At 32.5% G+C, this 17,845-nt stretch overlaps 1 protein-coding gene across 2 annotated transcripts in view; it reads right to left on the bottom strand.

Annotated features, from left to right (window-relative positions):
- Positions 1-16,834, bottom strand: part of LOC121367715 (septin-2-like) — a 69,825-nt gene extending 52,991 nt beyond the window's left edge. Inside the window, exons 1-3 of one of the 2 annotated variants that reach the window (XM_041492051.1) lie at positions 16,792-16,834; positions 4,305-4,531; positions 3,523-3,563 (exon numbers count right to left, since the gene is read on the bottom strand). In XM_041492051.1, the coding sequence (XP_041347985.1) occupies positions 3,523-3,563; positions 4,305-4,425 (162 nt within the window). In that variant the 5' untranslated portion in view covers positions 4,426-4,531; positions 16,792-16,834. Of the gene's footprint in view, positions 1-3,522; positions 3,564-4,304; positions 4,532-6,197; positions 6,406-16,791 lie in introns of those variants that run through there. The other variant, XM_041492052.1, reaches the window with a different exon arrangement.
- Between the last annotated feature and the right edge of the window lie 1,011 nt (positions 16,835-17,845).

Raw genomic sequence — 17,845 nt, 5'->3', positions numbered from 1 at the left:
CTTAACCCAGTCTGATAAAAATGTACAGGATGTGAATTTAGAATAAAAATATATAGCTGTGTAAAATGACCAAAAATACATTTTAAATATGTTACACTGTATATGTATAAGTAGCAATAATTTGTTTTATTTTGTCAGTGTATTAAATTAGCATACCTTCCCAGACCATAACAGTTTAGTGTTTTGTATATTGTCTAGCTGGATATATAGCCAGCCATGTTGCAGAGTTCACAAAACTGTAATAGACACATGAGCATAATAGCTAGCCAAGTCCAATGCAGGCTTCTTACGTTAAATTGGCTACATTTTGTTTTCACAATTTTAACTAGTGACTGTAGCAATTAGAATCATGTAGTGATCTATAAAACTTACATTTTAAATTACCACAATTCCCAATTAAATTCGTACAGTGAATCCCATATCTTTAAACCCGTTATGGACAACTGAAAGTAAATTAATATTTTGAGTGTACATGCACTTCTGAAGTGCTGGTTTTAAGCATTAAATAACTCATATTACGGTAATTCACATGTAAAATATCTTGATATGTATTAAAGTATTACGTTCCACAAACTATCATTTAACATCATTGAATTTAGGTATGTATATGGGTCAGTCTCAGTTCTTTATAATACTTTCACCAGACCACAGTGTGTAAAACACTCAAGACAGGATAATAAAACTATTAAGTCTTGTGTTTCAAAATAATGTTCATTTCGGACATACTGGTAAACTTGATACAGTATTACTGCAAGCTCATAAACTGTAACTGTTGCTGTAACTAAATTAAGGTATGTTTTTTGTTTATCCACCCAAATTAGCCTAAAACCTCTATACATAACAAAAATACATTGTTTGAAGGAGATTCTGTTTATCAATTAAATCGTATCATGTATACAGACAACCCGAGCAATGCAAGTGAAATAAGAGTCAGTATTTCTTGAGAAAATATCTCTCTACAGTTCTTTGATAAACCGTCACAGGGAAAGAATAAACATGCCTTTCCTTCTTGTCATAATAAACATTAAAATAATGCCATTCCAGTGTATTTAAATACACTACCTTTATTTTATTTTATTCAAACATTAATTAACAAATATACAAAGTATAAAATTACAAGATGAATTAATAAGCTACGAAACAAATGAATTAATTTGTGAAGAAAATCTCAGTCAGCCAACATGATACAGCAACTATGTCAACAAAAGGGTTTTTTTCCATGTAACATTGAACTGCAGCTGACTGAGTCAATCATTAATGGAATTAGTAAAATATACATGCAGGTTTTTTCCAAATTTATCTGGCACTTTGTAACTTTGGCAAAATGGCGTAAAGAAAATGGACATAGCTTATCTAGAAAAAGTTATCGAGGTGTGCGTTTCGGGGGTTGAGTTCTTTTTAAATACAAGGAATAAATATAAACGTTAGTTCCACTCCGAACCCCCCCACTCCCCCCCCCCCCCCCAACAAACAACAACAACCCTACCAACCTACACCTCACAAACGTTTTGTTACTGAAAAAGAAACAATGGTACAATATACCAGGCCAAAAATAAGGGAACACTTGGTCTTATATATCACATGTAATTCATTATTAGTACTATGTCTGTATAAAATGTCACTAACTATATGGATGGCAGTTTTTGTGTGACCTCTTATTTCTTTCTATTAGTAAATAGTGATACAAAATACTGACTTCAGAAACTGTTTATTGTCCACAAGGTAAGGTTTATTTCACCTGCTGTACCTTTATGATCACTGGGTTTATTTTATTAAAAAACAATGATCCCTCATATATAACCATGGTAATAGTGGTCTGTGCAGGGTTTTTTTTTAAACATATATATATATTGTAAAATATATTAGTATTATTAAATGTGTATATTAGAATGAACCAAAGTACACTTTTTAAAAATATAAGATTGTCAAATACAAGGTAAAATAACCTGTTCAAATGGATGGAACAGCATTTCCCAGTGAATGACAGCAGGAATGCCTTGTAGTGATCAGATCAATATTGTGTAATTGGAAAGTGTATCACCACTAGCAGAACCTTGTCCAGTGCTAGTGTCTCCACAGATGACTCATACTTCATCTATTTATGTCCTCAAAACCCAGGCAGATTTTTCTACTCTGTACATTGTCCCAATATTTGCTTTGACCCTTTGACACCAATGTTAATTATTAAAGAAAGACTTTACTGAAAGTAGCTGAAAATCGACCATGATACACAGTCTCTAAGAAAGTAGTAGTAGACTCTGCCAATTACTTCTGAACAGCATGCACATAAAATAATATGCAATGCAATTAATTCTTTCCCAGTTAATTTCAGAAATAGTGAATGTAAATATTGCTAATTATGCAATCTCAGATGTGTCCATAATTTTACTGACAAACAGACTGCACTACTGTGTGACATTCGAAATAAACACTTGTCCGTTTGTCCTGACAAGTGAAAATCGGCTCGGACAAGCAAAATGTACTTTGCTGGTTATCCGGTGGACAAATAAAAATGTTCAATGCAGTTTCATTTTGAGCAACCAAAAACATTGTCCTTGCACTTGAATAAAACAAATCATTTATTTGGACAAGTGGAATTATAGGTGGACAAGTAGATTTCTAGATGTGAAATTTTCTGCTTATTTCCATCACTGTGATATAACTATAATATCAATGAATGCCTCATTGACAAAACTGTATGACAAAGACAACACATGGCAAACTTGAAACATACTGTGCCCCTAAACATAACAGTAAACATAAACATTACTGAGTATAAGTTACTAAGAGCATTTAATTATCAAGCAACACCCAAAATGAGTATTTGTTTTTCTATGAACAAAAAAAAGGAGAAACAAGTTACAACTTTATGCTGCAAACAAACTGATAAAAAATATTAGGTTTAATAATGGTTTATTGAATTTTAAGTAGAAACATGAGCCAGATAAACGTTTTCTTTGAATTCAGTAGTGCATAAAAAACTTGTAATTTAAATGCAGCAAGAAAAGAAGAAGTAGGTACTGGGTTCATATCCCACCTGAGACAATAGGGGATTTTTAATGCAGGTACCAGCTCCAACCCAGAGTGAATGGACCATTAGGCTCAATGGGTAGATGTAAGGCCATGTACAGTTTTACCCACTTCACGGGTGCAGTTATGGGTGTGTCTTCCGAGTGTATGTACATGACCCCACATGGGGGATGATTACCTGGAATACACTGCTGGTTCCATGTATCTCTGGCTTGGGTGATACTGAAATAGTTCAACTGACATCAAGTGTGGAACATGGCCCTGTCAAGTAGTCCCATTCCAAAATGCAAGTACTGCTGCTTCACCATACATCTAATCATCTTCCATGTTTATAATGTCAATTTTCTTTTTTTAAATGTCTAAAGTTGTCACTGTGTTAAAGGTTTTTGGCGTTTCAAAAAACAAAAAACCCCACCTGAAAACCAAACTGCATGAGAGGTACACTAAATCATGGCGAAGAAGCCAATGTTATAAATATCATACTGAACTTACATGCGATTCACCAGTCTTTTTCCAGCAAGGCTTGCCATCATCTACATCAACAAATAACAGAAATTAATACGTTGTCAAAACGAATTGGTCACTAGTTTTGGTGCCAAAAACTTTAGAAGGCACACAATGCAGGTATCTAAATTACTTTACAACATAATATATTCAGACAATGATAGGGATGTGTCCAAGTCTTCAGTTATGTACAATTACCCACTAAACATACTTTACAGTGTGAAACCGTGACAAACTTTGGCATCATGCCTGGAACTTACATAGAGTGATATAAATGTAACATTGAATCTCAGATTCTCTGGATAAAATTTCAAGACAATCCACTGAAAATTGTGGCACACAAGATTCTGAACTGAAACATTCACCAGCTGTTAACTCTTAAAAACACCTGCACTGCATGTTTAGGTGCCTATATATAAATGTTAGCAAATTATTTGTATACATCATTTAGTAGGGAATTGTTTTAAAGAAATGCTGAGATTTTGTTTGTTTGTATATGCTGATATTTTGTTTTATCATAAATGCAATAATTAATTTTAACTCTTTTTATAACAATAAAGTGTATAAAATATTTTTTTTTAAAATAAAAACTATTCAACTTTATAAAACCCATATACAATATTTTATCTGCATTGTGCAATGTGCAGGCCACTTGGTGATTAATGAAATAAAATACCATGTCAGGATATAAAACAAACTAAAAGTAAAGTTTTATAAGGAAATGAATAACATATTTATATATGCTGAAGAAAAGAAATAATGTGTACAACCCATTGGCAGTCCTGTCTGCAGAGCCGCTTGTAGACCTAAACATCCAGATGTTGGGGGTGCACCCGTATATCCAGTTAATGTTGGCATTCCACCAAATTTGGGTTGACCTGAGGGAAACATTTTCCCACTAAATCTGGTATCAGTTGTGCATATACGAATGAATTTCTACTGGTATGAACTGCAGTATTCAGTCATATACACACTCATTTATTCACAAACTGTGAACCTGAAAGAAACCAAAAAAATGTATTTCTTTATTTTATATAAATCAATCATACCAGTATGTAATGTGAAATTAGGAAAAGCTAGTTCTGGACTCAAACTATTGTTATTACTCAACAGAAATATGATCAAAAAGTCAGTGATTTAAAAAAAAAATTTTTTTTTAAATCACTGTAAACTAAATACATAGCCATTTATTCAAAAGACAAAGACTTAAATAGAGGATAATAAACAAGTGAAATAAATTTTATTTGTCATGATCTTTAGCAAGTGACAAATAAAAATTATTTCATGAGGAACATAAATTTTAAAGAACTGTTAGGTTGCTGTTCTATTTACTACCTCAGCTATTTTTTTCATTCATTTAAAATCCTTTTATTTTCGGTATCCATACTTAAAGAAATGAAGTAAACCTCGTTACACCATTTTCTGAGTATTGCAATAATTTGGTATTTTATTCATGTTCACAGATAATTTTAAAAAAACCAAAATTCTATTAACTTTTTAAAAAAATGGACAAAGAATTGTATTAAAAACAACTGTTTTATTACAAAATTTAACAATGAAGACAGGCAAAAAATAAAACTCTTTATACTATGTGCTGTCATATTCATTGGCAGATCCAGTGGTCCTGTGACACCCCCCCCCCCACCCGACCCCCACCCCCGCACACACAACCCCACATTTGAAGTGACATTTTTAATTACACCATCCACAATATACAACACTAAATTACTCTAAAAATGCATCTCTGAGCATCTGTATTTCAATATTTTCCAGGAAACATGCCCGTAAACCTCCTACTGACCTTGTTCCCTTTGGTAGTTTGCCACATTTGCATTCAGTGAACTGAAACTTGCCCTTTTAAAAATATTGTGATGAACCTTCTCCTTTACAAAATCCTGGGTACGCCCCCAATATTTAGTACTGAAAAAGTCATTAATTTGTAAGTGCCAAATCGTCTAATTATATTTTTTATGTTACACCAATGCAGGATAATTTCTCAATGGGAAATTATGAAAAAGGGACAATTACCAATTATAATTGCACTTTGAGATTTTGGAAGGTCAAGTTGAACAATATGTACACCAGTCTATTTTTTTTTCTGTCATCTAGCTTTCTTTTGAGTTTAATTCTTTCGCTCTATACTTTATTACTTTAATGTTGCATTTTAAATTAGTATCAAAGTTTGGAATGAAAATGAGTTTCATGTTCTGATGATCTGGATGATCATTTGAAGTTTGCATTATAACAATATTGGGATGTAGACTGATGAACTAACTAGTAGCAATTCTTACCACTAGTAAATTTTGGTTGGTACTTCTCTAACATACTAGTGAGATATTTTCCATTTCTGCACCTCTGATGATGTTATAAATCAATTAAAACAATCTTTCAAACAACTTTTACTGACAATTTCTAAAGCATTGCTATAAAAAACAAAAAACCTGCTACATTAGATACGCGTACAAAAAACTTACAAATTATATATTTATACTTTTCTTTTTTTGCAAGATAAAAATTAGCCGTTGTCATATCAATCACAATATATTTTAAGTATAGTATTATTAACACAATACACCAACATAATCATAGTCAATACAAATTACGTTGACTAAATATACTAATTAAAAATGTGTAGACTACACATGAAAAGCAACACTACTTACTTGCATCAATGTTATCAAAACGTTCTAAGCAATGAAATTACAATACAGCACGAACCACGTTTTCCAGTACATCAAAATAATGCAGGCTACCAGATCCACAGTGACACAGAATTGACACACTGAGACCACTAACACAATGGTGAGAAAATAATTCCAAGCGAGCCAGTCAATGAATTATGGATTTGTATCTGCAACATTATCCATAACATCATCATCATCAGAACAGATATAAGTTCTGATATCTTTTTTTTATATAACAGAGTGGAAACGTACTATCCCTTAGCAGACTTTACAGTCTACTACTACCTGAGACCATGCTCATAATAGTTCAACACACACACATTAAACTGGCTTTCACACAGCTGCAGACAGATTCCTTGTAACAGCACTACTCTGTGCAAACAGATCAATATATAGGCCTATATAGATGAACTATTTACCGGTAGATGGAATATATACGGGAAAATATTGTAAAAGCTTGTTTCATTCATGTTTTTTTGATATGACATTGATTTATATCAAAGTGTTTAACCCTTTAACTAATGCAGATTTTGTTGCGTTAAGAATTTTTCATTTATTTATTTAAAACTACAAATAATATTTTTTTTTTTTTTCAGACTGTTTAAGTCCAATTGTTTTAAAACATATTGGAAATTATATATTTGTAATATATATTTTTTTAATGTTGCTTCCAAAGGGTTAAAACATTGTTTCATGTCCTTGACAAGAGGGGTGAAAATCATCCATATCACACCAGGGGTTACCATGGTAACTATTACACCACATGTTTTAAATTAAGAGCAATATAATAGATTCATGGTACATACATGTACTTGTTTCAAACTTGTTTATTTAGTTTAAAATAGTTTTGTTTTTTTCTTTTCTTTTTTCTAGTTGTTTGGTTGTTAAAGTGATCAGACAAATTGTGGTTTCAATTAGCTTTATTGATTTATTGCAAAGCGAGCTCATTTAACAAAGAGCAGACCTTCGATGCTGTCCTATTGTTTGTCAGAACATCTGGCTGCCATGCTTTGTAATGCCATGCATTGCTTGTTCTCAGTCCAAGCAGTAGATTAACACCAAAGAAGAAAAGAAAAAATGTTCTACGGATTGTATGTATTTTAAAAATATACTAAGTACTTAACATTAAAGTTAAAAAACAAAACAAAAAAAGCCCCCACCAAACAAATTACCCCAAAAAACTAATAATAGAAGAAAGAAAACAAGAAAGACATACATTTCTTTGTTTTTCTTTTATGTGTACATGCACACCATAAAATCTAGGAACATAATTAACCTAATTATTTGTACTTAATTAATTAATTTACTTACTTGTTTTTGGGTCAAATATAGGTCCAAACCAATCAGTGGATTAATTCAAAGGACAAAGATTCATATATATATATATATATATAATAATAATAATAATTTGCCTTGCCTATCATAAATTATGGAAGGTTTTTTTAATACATGATGTACAATCTATAATCTAGTTCTTTTTCAACACACATGCATGTACACACACACACACCAGAAATAATTTTTAAAATTAAGATAAATTAATTTAAATGCACTATGAAAAACATCCTCATGTGCATCCACAACAGTTAAACATGAAAGTATAATCATTAAATGCAAAACTGACTATTCAGCATTACTTATCCTTTTTATGATAAAAATATACTACAGAGTACTAATTAAATTTTCTTACTTTTATTATCAGTCTGTATCTAGATTTCCGATGATCCTAAATGTTTTTAGTAGCTCTAGCTGAGGTCAGCTGCCATATTTATTTTATATATATATATATATATAATTAAATTTCCGTTACATTCATTACAATATAATGTCATTCCATTGGTCCAGCTGTAGCAACGGGAGTTTGTTCATTTATCGATGAATGTAAAAATTACGTCGTCAGGGAATGTCATACCTGATGACATCATTTTATATTGGTAATTTGTCTTACTGGGCGTTATTGTTTTAACCCAAAAAATAATTTAAAATAAAATATGCACTTTGAATGTTGTTATTAGTAAGTATGTTTCAAATTTAATTATAAGTATTGTCTGTAAAAAAAAAATTACGTTCATCTGGGTATGAACAAAAAAACACATTTGCAAACGTATGAGAGAATGGCTTTGCCGATTCACATGGATTGTGGAAGATTTTTTTTGTTCATATCTCGATGAACGTAAAAGAAATAACAGACAATCCTTAAATATACAAAACAAAATTCTTATTAACAGGTAAAATCCAAAGCAAAAAGTTGTTTGATTCAGTTTTGGTTTTCAAATAACACACTGCAATTCACATCAGCAATTAAAACTCATCTAAAAGCTGAATTAAAAATGATTAATGTGAGCATTTAATGTGAAAAGATACAATGGGTATTTAAAACTGATATGTTGACCACTACCCCATTGAAGTTGGTATACAAAATGTTTTACAATAACACTGGTAGTCATATAAAAAGTGCAAGATCACTCAATACACCTGCATGCAGGCATGTGTTGTTAAAAATGTCAGTTTGAACATTATCTGTTCTAGGCATTTGGCTATTACCCAATGAGCATCTGGCTTCACATGTACGTGTGCTGTCATACACAAGATGCCATTCTTACTGAACATGACCGTTGAGAATATTATAAAATATGGATCTCTTTTGGCCTTTGTCAGTAGATTATTCAGGTTGAAAAGTTAATGTAGAGAACTGATTAAGAAAACCTTGTATCCGCATTTTTAATATTTTTTAGGAGACGAAAAAACTGTTTTGTTACAAGCTCATTCAAAGTAACAAATGGCTCTCAAGTACTGTAACATGAAGAATAAAACCTTTATTCTGCATGATATATTTCTTAAAAGCCATTTGTTATCCTGAATCAGCTTGTCACAAAACATTTTTTTTTTTTGTCTCTTGAAAGACATACAAAATGCAGATATGAGGTTTTCTTAGTTCAGCAACAGTATGCAATATTAGTGCATTCAAATGCAATACAAAAGCTGTAAAGCAAAGATTTATTCATTTTTTAACTGGCCTCAATGGCATAGTGGTTTAGCCATAATATAAGGCATGTAGGCTAGTTACTGGGTACAGACTCCCACCCACAATGAATATTAACAACTCAGTATGGAGTTGTACATAACACTATTACACAGATTTCTTTCATGCGTTTCCTTTCATTGTTAGTTATTTACATGCTTATATCCAATTCAGGTTCAAGCATGTTGCTCTGGTCACACACCTCAGCTAGTGGTTAGTGAGAGAGAAGTCAGCGTGGTGGCCTTACACCTACCCACCGAGTCATTAAACTTGCTCCGAGTGGGCTCGGCTTAACCACCTCACCATTCCAACATGCAAGGCTGATAACAGAGTTCATTCATTTTAACTCTTTTTTTTGTGTGCTTATATCCAATTAAGGTTCAAGCACACAGTTATGGGTACACATCTCAGCTATCTGGGATGTCTGTCCAGGAGAGAGCAGAGGGTGTAGTGGTCTTACACCTACTCATTGAGTCATAACAACTTGCTCCGAGTGCGAGCCAGTACCAGCGAGCCAGTACCAGCTGAATTGCCTGGAATTATATAAATTTAGCTTTTCCTTGTTTTCAATGTTTGTAGATAAATATTTTAGCTTAGTATGTTTTAGCAGACAAATACCTAGCTTTGGGTTTCTCCCCATCCCAATTGGAGCCCCATAACTGGTACATCAAAAGGCATGGAATGTAATGTACTGCCTCTGAGAAACTGTTTAAGAATATTTCTTGCTACTTTTCCAGTGGGAAGTAGCAACAATGGTTTTCATCTACCTCTCATCCAAGTGTTGAAATAGCCATGTTAGATAGATCATGACATAGTTTAAAATGTACTCAGGTGTCATTAAAGGTAGGGTCAACTCAAACAAGAGCCGTATGTGTTGGAAAGATGCATACCCAGACCACCAATACATACTGACACTTTAGCAAATGAAAAACGCGTAATATTAGAGTTAATAAAAAACCATGATTATTCCTGCTAACTGGGGGCAGCCATTTTGTTTTGTTTTTGTGACGTCAAGTGGGATAGCTTGGGGCGAAGTGACGTCAGCTCCTGACCATCTCCTGTATGCACAGTGTAAACAAAAGCAGTAATTTTCGACAAGGCGCTTCTCTTTGATCAACCTGACTTGTAAAACAGCATAAATGACATAATATTATAATAAACTATTTAACTAAATATATTTCAAGTTGTATAATTTTCTTTTCTTTGGGACTATGTAATTAGTCAGTTCTGTAGTTTTAGATGGAAAAGTCTACTTAATCAATAGTTTTACAGAACTATTTACAGTAATAAACCATGTCCATTACAATTTTAGGGTCTAGACAGCGTCAATTAATTGGCTCGTCTGGTTACCAATCAAATACACACCTGCCAATCAGGAATCACAGGTAGAAGCGACTAACAGCATAGACCAATTAACTAAGAAAACACTCCGTGTATCATTTCAGTAAGTAGGTTAATGCATGGGCAAAACATTGTTAATTGTTTCGACTTGTTGTGTAGCCACTTTGACAATGGTATTTTATTTTGTATTGAAAACTAATATATGTAGTGCTGGATATACTTATTGCCAGCTTACTGGGATGTGTATTATTACAGAACATTGCAATGTATGACTATTTATCATCTCACAATAACCAGGTAGATCGTGTTTCTCTAGTTCTGAGGCTCATTCCTGATGTTACGCGTTAAGTATTAAGTAACCACCAGCTCGCCAGAGGGCGTACTCACTGAGATGGTACAAAATGTCTGCGTCCGTTATATATAATAGCCGTCACATTTAACCGTTTTATTAATTAACTATTCGATTACACGTGTTGATATTAAGCAATAAAGTGCATTATATATCGTTGAATATGCATACCAGGCCAAATGCCTTAATTGTCCTCTCCTTTAAACAAGTACAGGGTTTTATTTCTAAAATTTAACTTAACGTCTATGTCCATAGCATTGACTTTGGGAATTTTTGTGTCGTGAGGGAAGGGGCGTTTGTCAAAATATATCTCTATATAATAATAAACAAAAGGAATATCTACATTCAGATTGGGAATGTTTTAGTCCAAAATTGGGAATAAAAAACCGATGTAGCCTTTTGTGAATGGTGGGGAATGATGCCGATGATTGGAGTCTAGAAATATGGGTGATAAAACCCTGAAGTATTCCTTTTCTTTCCTTTGAATGTGTTCAAAATTAATCAAATACAATGCAAACTGAATATGTATCAATTTATATATGCCAACTACAAAACTGAATCTCAAATAAACATTTGTCAAGAATTCCTTATTCTGAATACCACATACTTAAAGGAAACATGTGCCCCATCAACCTTTTCATGTTTACATTCAAAGAAATATGTTACCTCTAATAGCAGATAAAGTCAATATTTTTCATACTTGTCCAAATTACTGGGAGGAAGTCTATTTTGGAGAGACTTCCTGACATGCCGTCAGCAGAATCCTTATGTACAAAGTTCCAAGCTGACGCCAGAAAAACAAATTAAAAGTGTAACTGGAGGCTGTACCTTCATGAAGCCGTGTGCTACTTATGTTTATAAATTAAACTATTAACTTGTGTATCTTTTCTTTCAATGTACATTTATTTTTAAGTTACAATTTTCATGGACACACTCCCAATAAAATGTACAATTTTTATGGATACACTCCCAATAAAATTTACAATTTTCATGTATACACTCCCAATTAGAAACAGAACTAACAACCAAAAAAACCAAAAAACAACAACATATACTTGTACACACCAAAAAAAATTATCCACTAAAACAAAAACACTTGCAAAGGATCTGGTTATTTTTACATCATAATAAGAATGACACACTATCAACTATCCAGTCTCTTTTGCCTCAAATGAGCTGTTAGATCAACCGATATGAATACTTTATTTACAATTCCGAGCCCTGCAGATGGTCCTGCATTTAATTGCCTTTTAAAATGTATACACACACAAGATACCAGCATAACTAAATTTTATCTATCTGCCTAATAATGCACTAATTGATTATTAATCTCCAAAATAAGTCTTTACTTAAATTGTCATAAAGTTATTTATTTAAACATGTGACAAAATACTGTGCCATATCCCTTTCATAAAATTTGAATACTATGTGAATAAACATTTAACACATTAAAAAATATAATATCTGTATCCTGGGTGGAGGGGAACGAGAACTTGATTTCATTAATGACACTTGATTCCAAGAACATTATTTTTATACTAATAAAATAATTACTTTAGATCTGATACGTAACAGCAAATATTCAACAATTCACATTCTTTTTCTCTCTCTCCAAAACCCAGTCTTAAATTAGAATTGCACAATTCATAGCACCCATATTTTATTTCTATGGAATGAATTTGGTTTTGATTATTTTTAGGATTGTACTGAATTCGTAAAAGTGATGTACAATCTAGATATTTGAGATTCCAAATCATAATCTTGTGCTTCCAACCCAAAATATAGGAAATGCAAAAGCACAAAATCCTGATATATAGAATTGGTTAGTAGTGCACATTTTGAAATACCTCTTTTTAAAGGGACATTCCTGAGTTTACTGCAATTTTTAAGACATTATCGACTAACAGAGACTTTTTAACGATTGTAATTACATATCAAATATATTTTTCTGTATAAAATACTAGTGGCTGTATATTAAACGTGTTTCTGATCATTCTAATATTTGTACTAGATTCAATTTTATTTTATTTCCTAAAATATATTTTTTTGTATGTACGAAATTATTTGAAGACAAATCCAGTTTGGGCTTCTTACAAATATTAAGACGACCAGAGACACATTGAATATACAGACATTGACATTCTAAACAAGAAAATAATATGTAAGTTTAATCGTAGGAATATATTAGTAGGAAACATCTTACAATGCAGCAAACTCAGGAATGTCCCTACACTAATTCATCAACCATGTCTACCAAATATAAAATTCCACATGGGACCAACACGGTCGCCCGATCACCCAGGACAAGTCAAAATAGCATCAGGTAAGTCAAAACTGTATCACGTGTGCCTGGTGACCGAAAATTTCCGCATATTGTATTATGTATCAAAATCCAAATAACTAATCTTTGTAAGAGATCGGAAAGTTATTTTTTATTTATTGTTTTCAACTGGTTTCCTATTAGTATATGTGCAACCAAACCCATATAGGACATAATAGCAACCACTTCCCCAGTCTATTGAACAGTCTAAAACCATTTGGAATGCCTCGGCTGGTTTTGCTTGTGTATTCTTTACTTTCCATTTAGTTACAATGTCCGTCTTTACTTTCCATTTAGTTACAATCAGAACAACTTGATACATTCCTCTACGCTATGTTTCGCAGAAAGATTTTGTTTACGAGCCTGAGGTTTTCCAAAGTTACATTGTGTTGGAACGTTTTCGTTTCTTACGGAATATACCGAGTCTACTATACCAAACACCTAATCGTCACTGCGAACGATGTCAATAGCAGCTATCATTGGCCAGTCAAAAAAAATCCCAAGTGCATACCGTTAAATAATGTCAGATCAAATGCTTTTAACCAACATGGGGAAATAAACAATACGCTCATCCAATTTGGTGTAAATAGGTTTCTAGATTAAAGAAATAACCATATTTAATAACAAAAGCGTAACTTAAGTGTAAAAACTAATGTTTCTGATATAGCGTATCAGACCCTCCTTCTAAATTTAGATCATCGCGATAATGTCGAATGTGCATTCTATTTATGGATATCAGATAATAGTTAACCAGCCACAAGTTTTTAGTCCGGTCTATATATCTGGGGGGTTTTTTGTTTTGTTTTTAATATTGTCTTTATTGTTTTAATACATGTTGATTCCCAAATTAATGTGTAAATATCTTTATAAATTGTCTGTTATGATAAATTAATCTGGATTTTTTTGCAAAATGTTCAAGGGAGTTAACTCAATGGTACGTTTTTCCTTTTAGGCAAATAACTATTTAATGGAGGATTTTAATTACTTTTTTTTATATTAAAAAAATAATTGAAATAAGTCTTTACTGAAAATGAAAACATTAAATGTAGTCTTTTGATACTGACAACAACTTGGCAAAACATTTTTTGTCTGGTTTTAAATTTACTTTATTATAACGCGAACCTTTAAAGTTAAGTCGGCAAATGTTTCATAAATTAAATAACCAAAAGGCTCATTTAAGAATCAACTAAATCTAATTTTTTAAAGAGCCCTTTTTTTTTTACTGGTATTTCAATTTGGCTATTAATTAATAGTGACCCAATTTCAAATTTTAGGCATAATGAATAAAAGAGCATACATACATAATAAAAATTTAAAAAAAGGTAAACATGGTTAGGTTTTCAGCTGGTTACCTGGCCCTAGCCTGGTGCTTATAAAACTTAAGAGTCTAGACTCAAGACTCTTAATAGAGTCTGAGATGTGAACGTCATGGCAACGCCATACAAACTGTATGTGTGTGACGTCATTTGAGATTGAGTCTGGACTCTAAAGGTTTTATAAGCACAGGCCCTGGTCCTGAAATCTATTAGCGTGCCCATATCCTATTTAAGGTTCAGGCACGTCTATCCCAAGCCTGTTACTGGCAGTGCAGTGTTGATAAATAATGAAATTTAGCTTTTCCATGCTCTTGGGTGTTTTTTAAAAACACAGGGCTTATAAGAGTCATTTGATTAAAATTAAACCAGAATAATGAGCCGAAGTTAAGTCTTTCTAAGTTCAAACATTTATAGTTATGAATATGAAAATATGTAAGAAACTTATTCATTGCAGTAAATAGGCATAGCATAACTAATCTGATAGATTGTTTGATTAACTTTTGAAAGTAGGTTATGACGTGCATTCAACAGTTTATAAATATGAACCAAACTAATTACATCCTTTTCCTCACTTTCATTTCTGTTCCTACATAATATAAACTATATAGATATTGAGTATACATGTACATGTAATCTCTGATTATGAAAAGAGTTGAAGTTTAAATTGACCACTACTAGAGGACATTGATTTATTAATCATCAGCTGTTGGAATGTCAACATTTGGCAATTTGTCTTAAGTCTTAGAGGAAATCTGCTACATTTTTCTATTAGCAGCAAGCGATCCTTTATCTACACTTTCCCGCACAGGGCAGTACACACCACAGCCTTTGATATACCAGTTGTGAAGCACTGGATGGGATGGAAATAAATCCAATCAGAGAATGGGTCCACTAAGGTAGTTCGATCCTAAAATGTTGGCACCTCAGGCAAACAATCTACCAACTGAGCTTGATCCCACTCCTTACTGCAAATATGTCACAGCAGTTATAAATGTTCGTCCTTTAAACACAAGTCATCAACCAGATATAAAAATATGATAAAATTAAATTTTAAAATTAGCACTTTACAAAATATTTAACATTCAAAATATCTTCATTTTCAAAACCATTAAGCTTTTTGTCCTATTAAGTTATGACTGTTAAAACCATCAAGGTGTGATAAGTGGAAGTCGGGGCCATTGCCACACCACAAACCGTTAAGATTTTTCTTGCCCTCTTAATTGAAAGGCAAATTAATACACCCTCCTCTATCCCTTTTGCTAGCATCTCCTGATGCCTACAAACAGAAAGAAAAAACTCTGTAAATTTTAATTTGTTGTTTGTAATGTGAAATATACAGATACATGTACATGCATAGGGCCTATAAAATGTATTACCCAGATACAAAATAATAAAAACATTTTGGATCTGAGAAATGAAAATTAATACAGCCTATATACATTAGTTAAATGTTTGATGTTGTTTCATTCATTTAATGTTGACAATGTGTCTCAGGCTGAGAAATTAATTCAGCCTATATACATTAGTTAAAGGTTTGATGTTGTTTCATTCATTTAATGCTGACAATGTGTCTCAGGCTGACCCTCCCCCCAATTTTGTTTGGACGTTTTTTGTTTTTCCCGCCATTTTTCTGTAAGACTAGTTAATAGCACCACATAATCTGTCAGTTTTAGAGCTCATCTCCTTTTGTAGACATTAAAATATAACAAAAGTACTGGACTTAAACCTTGTTTATAATATATCGTATTAAATACATAACTTATAAAAGTTATTTTGTTGTGGTTTACATAAAATGATTAGGGGCCTAATTCAAAAGTAGGTTTTGGTATGTCGTGCATTATATCGACAAAATGCGTTTCACCACATTAGCTTACTTACACTGTTAGTTCTTATGCTATGGAATTATTTTTATTGGAAAGTTTTTTTCATGCACTATAGAAAAAAAAGGAATAAACTGTTATAATTCGTGGCTATAAAAATTAACTTAGTATTTTTGAAACCTTCAAAAGGTAGGTAGCAAAATTGAATAAACGCAATCTATCTGGTTACGGGGCGGTAGTCGAATTAATCTGTCGTGAGAATAAAACTGACGTTTACGCATTTTTTACGCTGGTCATTTTAAAGCTAAAATACAAAACCAAAAAATCAAGGATTGTGAATAACTCTGACAATTAATAAATGTTATCTAGGCCTATTAAAATCTGAAATAAAAACCTTTGCCTTACGTCGTCTGCTCGAGCATGGAGCATCAAAGAGCATGCGCTAACAAATCCCGCATTAAATATCTATCGTATTCACTTCCTTTTTTAAAGTTTATATATATATATATATATATATATATATATATATATATATATATATATATATATATATATATATATATTTTTTTTTTTTTTACACTACTTCATTTATCTATTTATTTTTGTTTATTTTTTTAAATGTTATTTATTTATTATTATTTTTCTTTCTTTTTTTCACACCTGGTTAGTGTGATAAGGCGGGGATCGAGGGTGGGGGGGGGGGGGGGGGAGTCCAGGGTTCCAAAATCATAAAAACTTTCTGGGTTGGCTCAAAGCCAGTCATTCAAATTAGTCCATCATCAGTACTCATTTAACTTAACGCGCTGTCCAACACTTGTCAGTCATCATAGTGGGTGTCTATCATGATCTGGTAGGCTACATGTAGCAATCCAAACATACCGTCGACAAACTGTGACGTTTTCCGAAGTGCGGGACGTAGCCCAGTGGTGAAAATGACCAAATGTTTGACAATCAAATAGCAATATTAATAAATCAATTTTTTCTGTTTAATTTTAAACTTTTAGCTCAGTGGTAAAGCGCTTACTTGATGCGCGGTCGGTCTATGATCGATCCCCGTCGGTGGGCCCATTTGGGCTATTTCTCGTCCCAGCCAGTGCACCACGACTGCTATATCAAAGGCCGTGATATTTGCTTTCCTGCCTGCGGGATGGTGCATATAAAAGATCCCTTGCTGCTAATGGAAAAATGTAGCGGGTTTTCTCTGATGACTACGAGTCAGAATTACTAAATGTTTGACATCCAAAAGCCGATGATTAATGTGCTCTAGTGGTGTTGTTAAACAAAACAAACAAACTTGTGATAATGCCCTATAGATGGTAAAGTAAAGGTCCTTGAGTTAAAATCCCAAGTTTACGGGTTTACTAGTCATTTGCTAGTTTTATCTTTATTTGTAATTTAGAGATAGCCTAAGTTCAACCTAATTTGTAAACTGAGCGTAATTTTACTTGCTCGGTTTGTT

This window comes from Gigantopelta aegis, chromosome 3 (assembly GCF_016097555.1).
Source record: "Gigantopelta aegis isolate Gae_Host chromosome 3, Gae_host_genome, whole genome shotgun sequence".
Lineage (NCBI taxonomy): Eukaryota > Metazoa > Mollusca > Gastropoda > Neomphalida > Peltospiridae > Gigantopelta > Gigantopelta aegis.
Note: the sequence above shows the minus strand (reverse complement) of the source record. Positions and strands in the feature narration are given on the sequence as shown.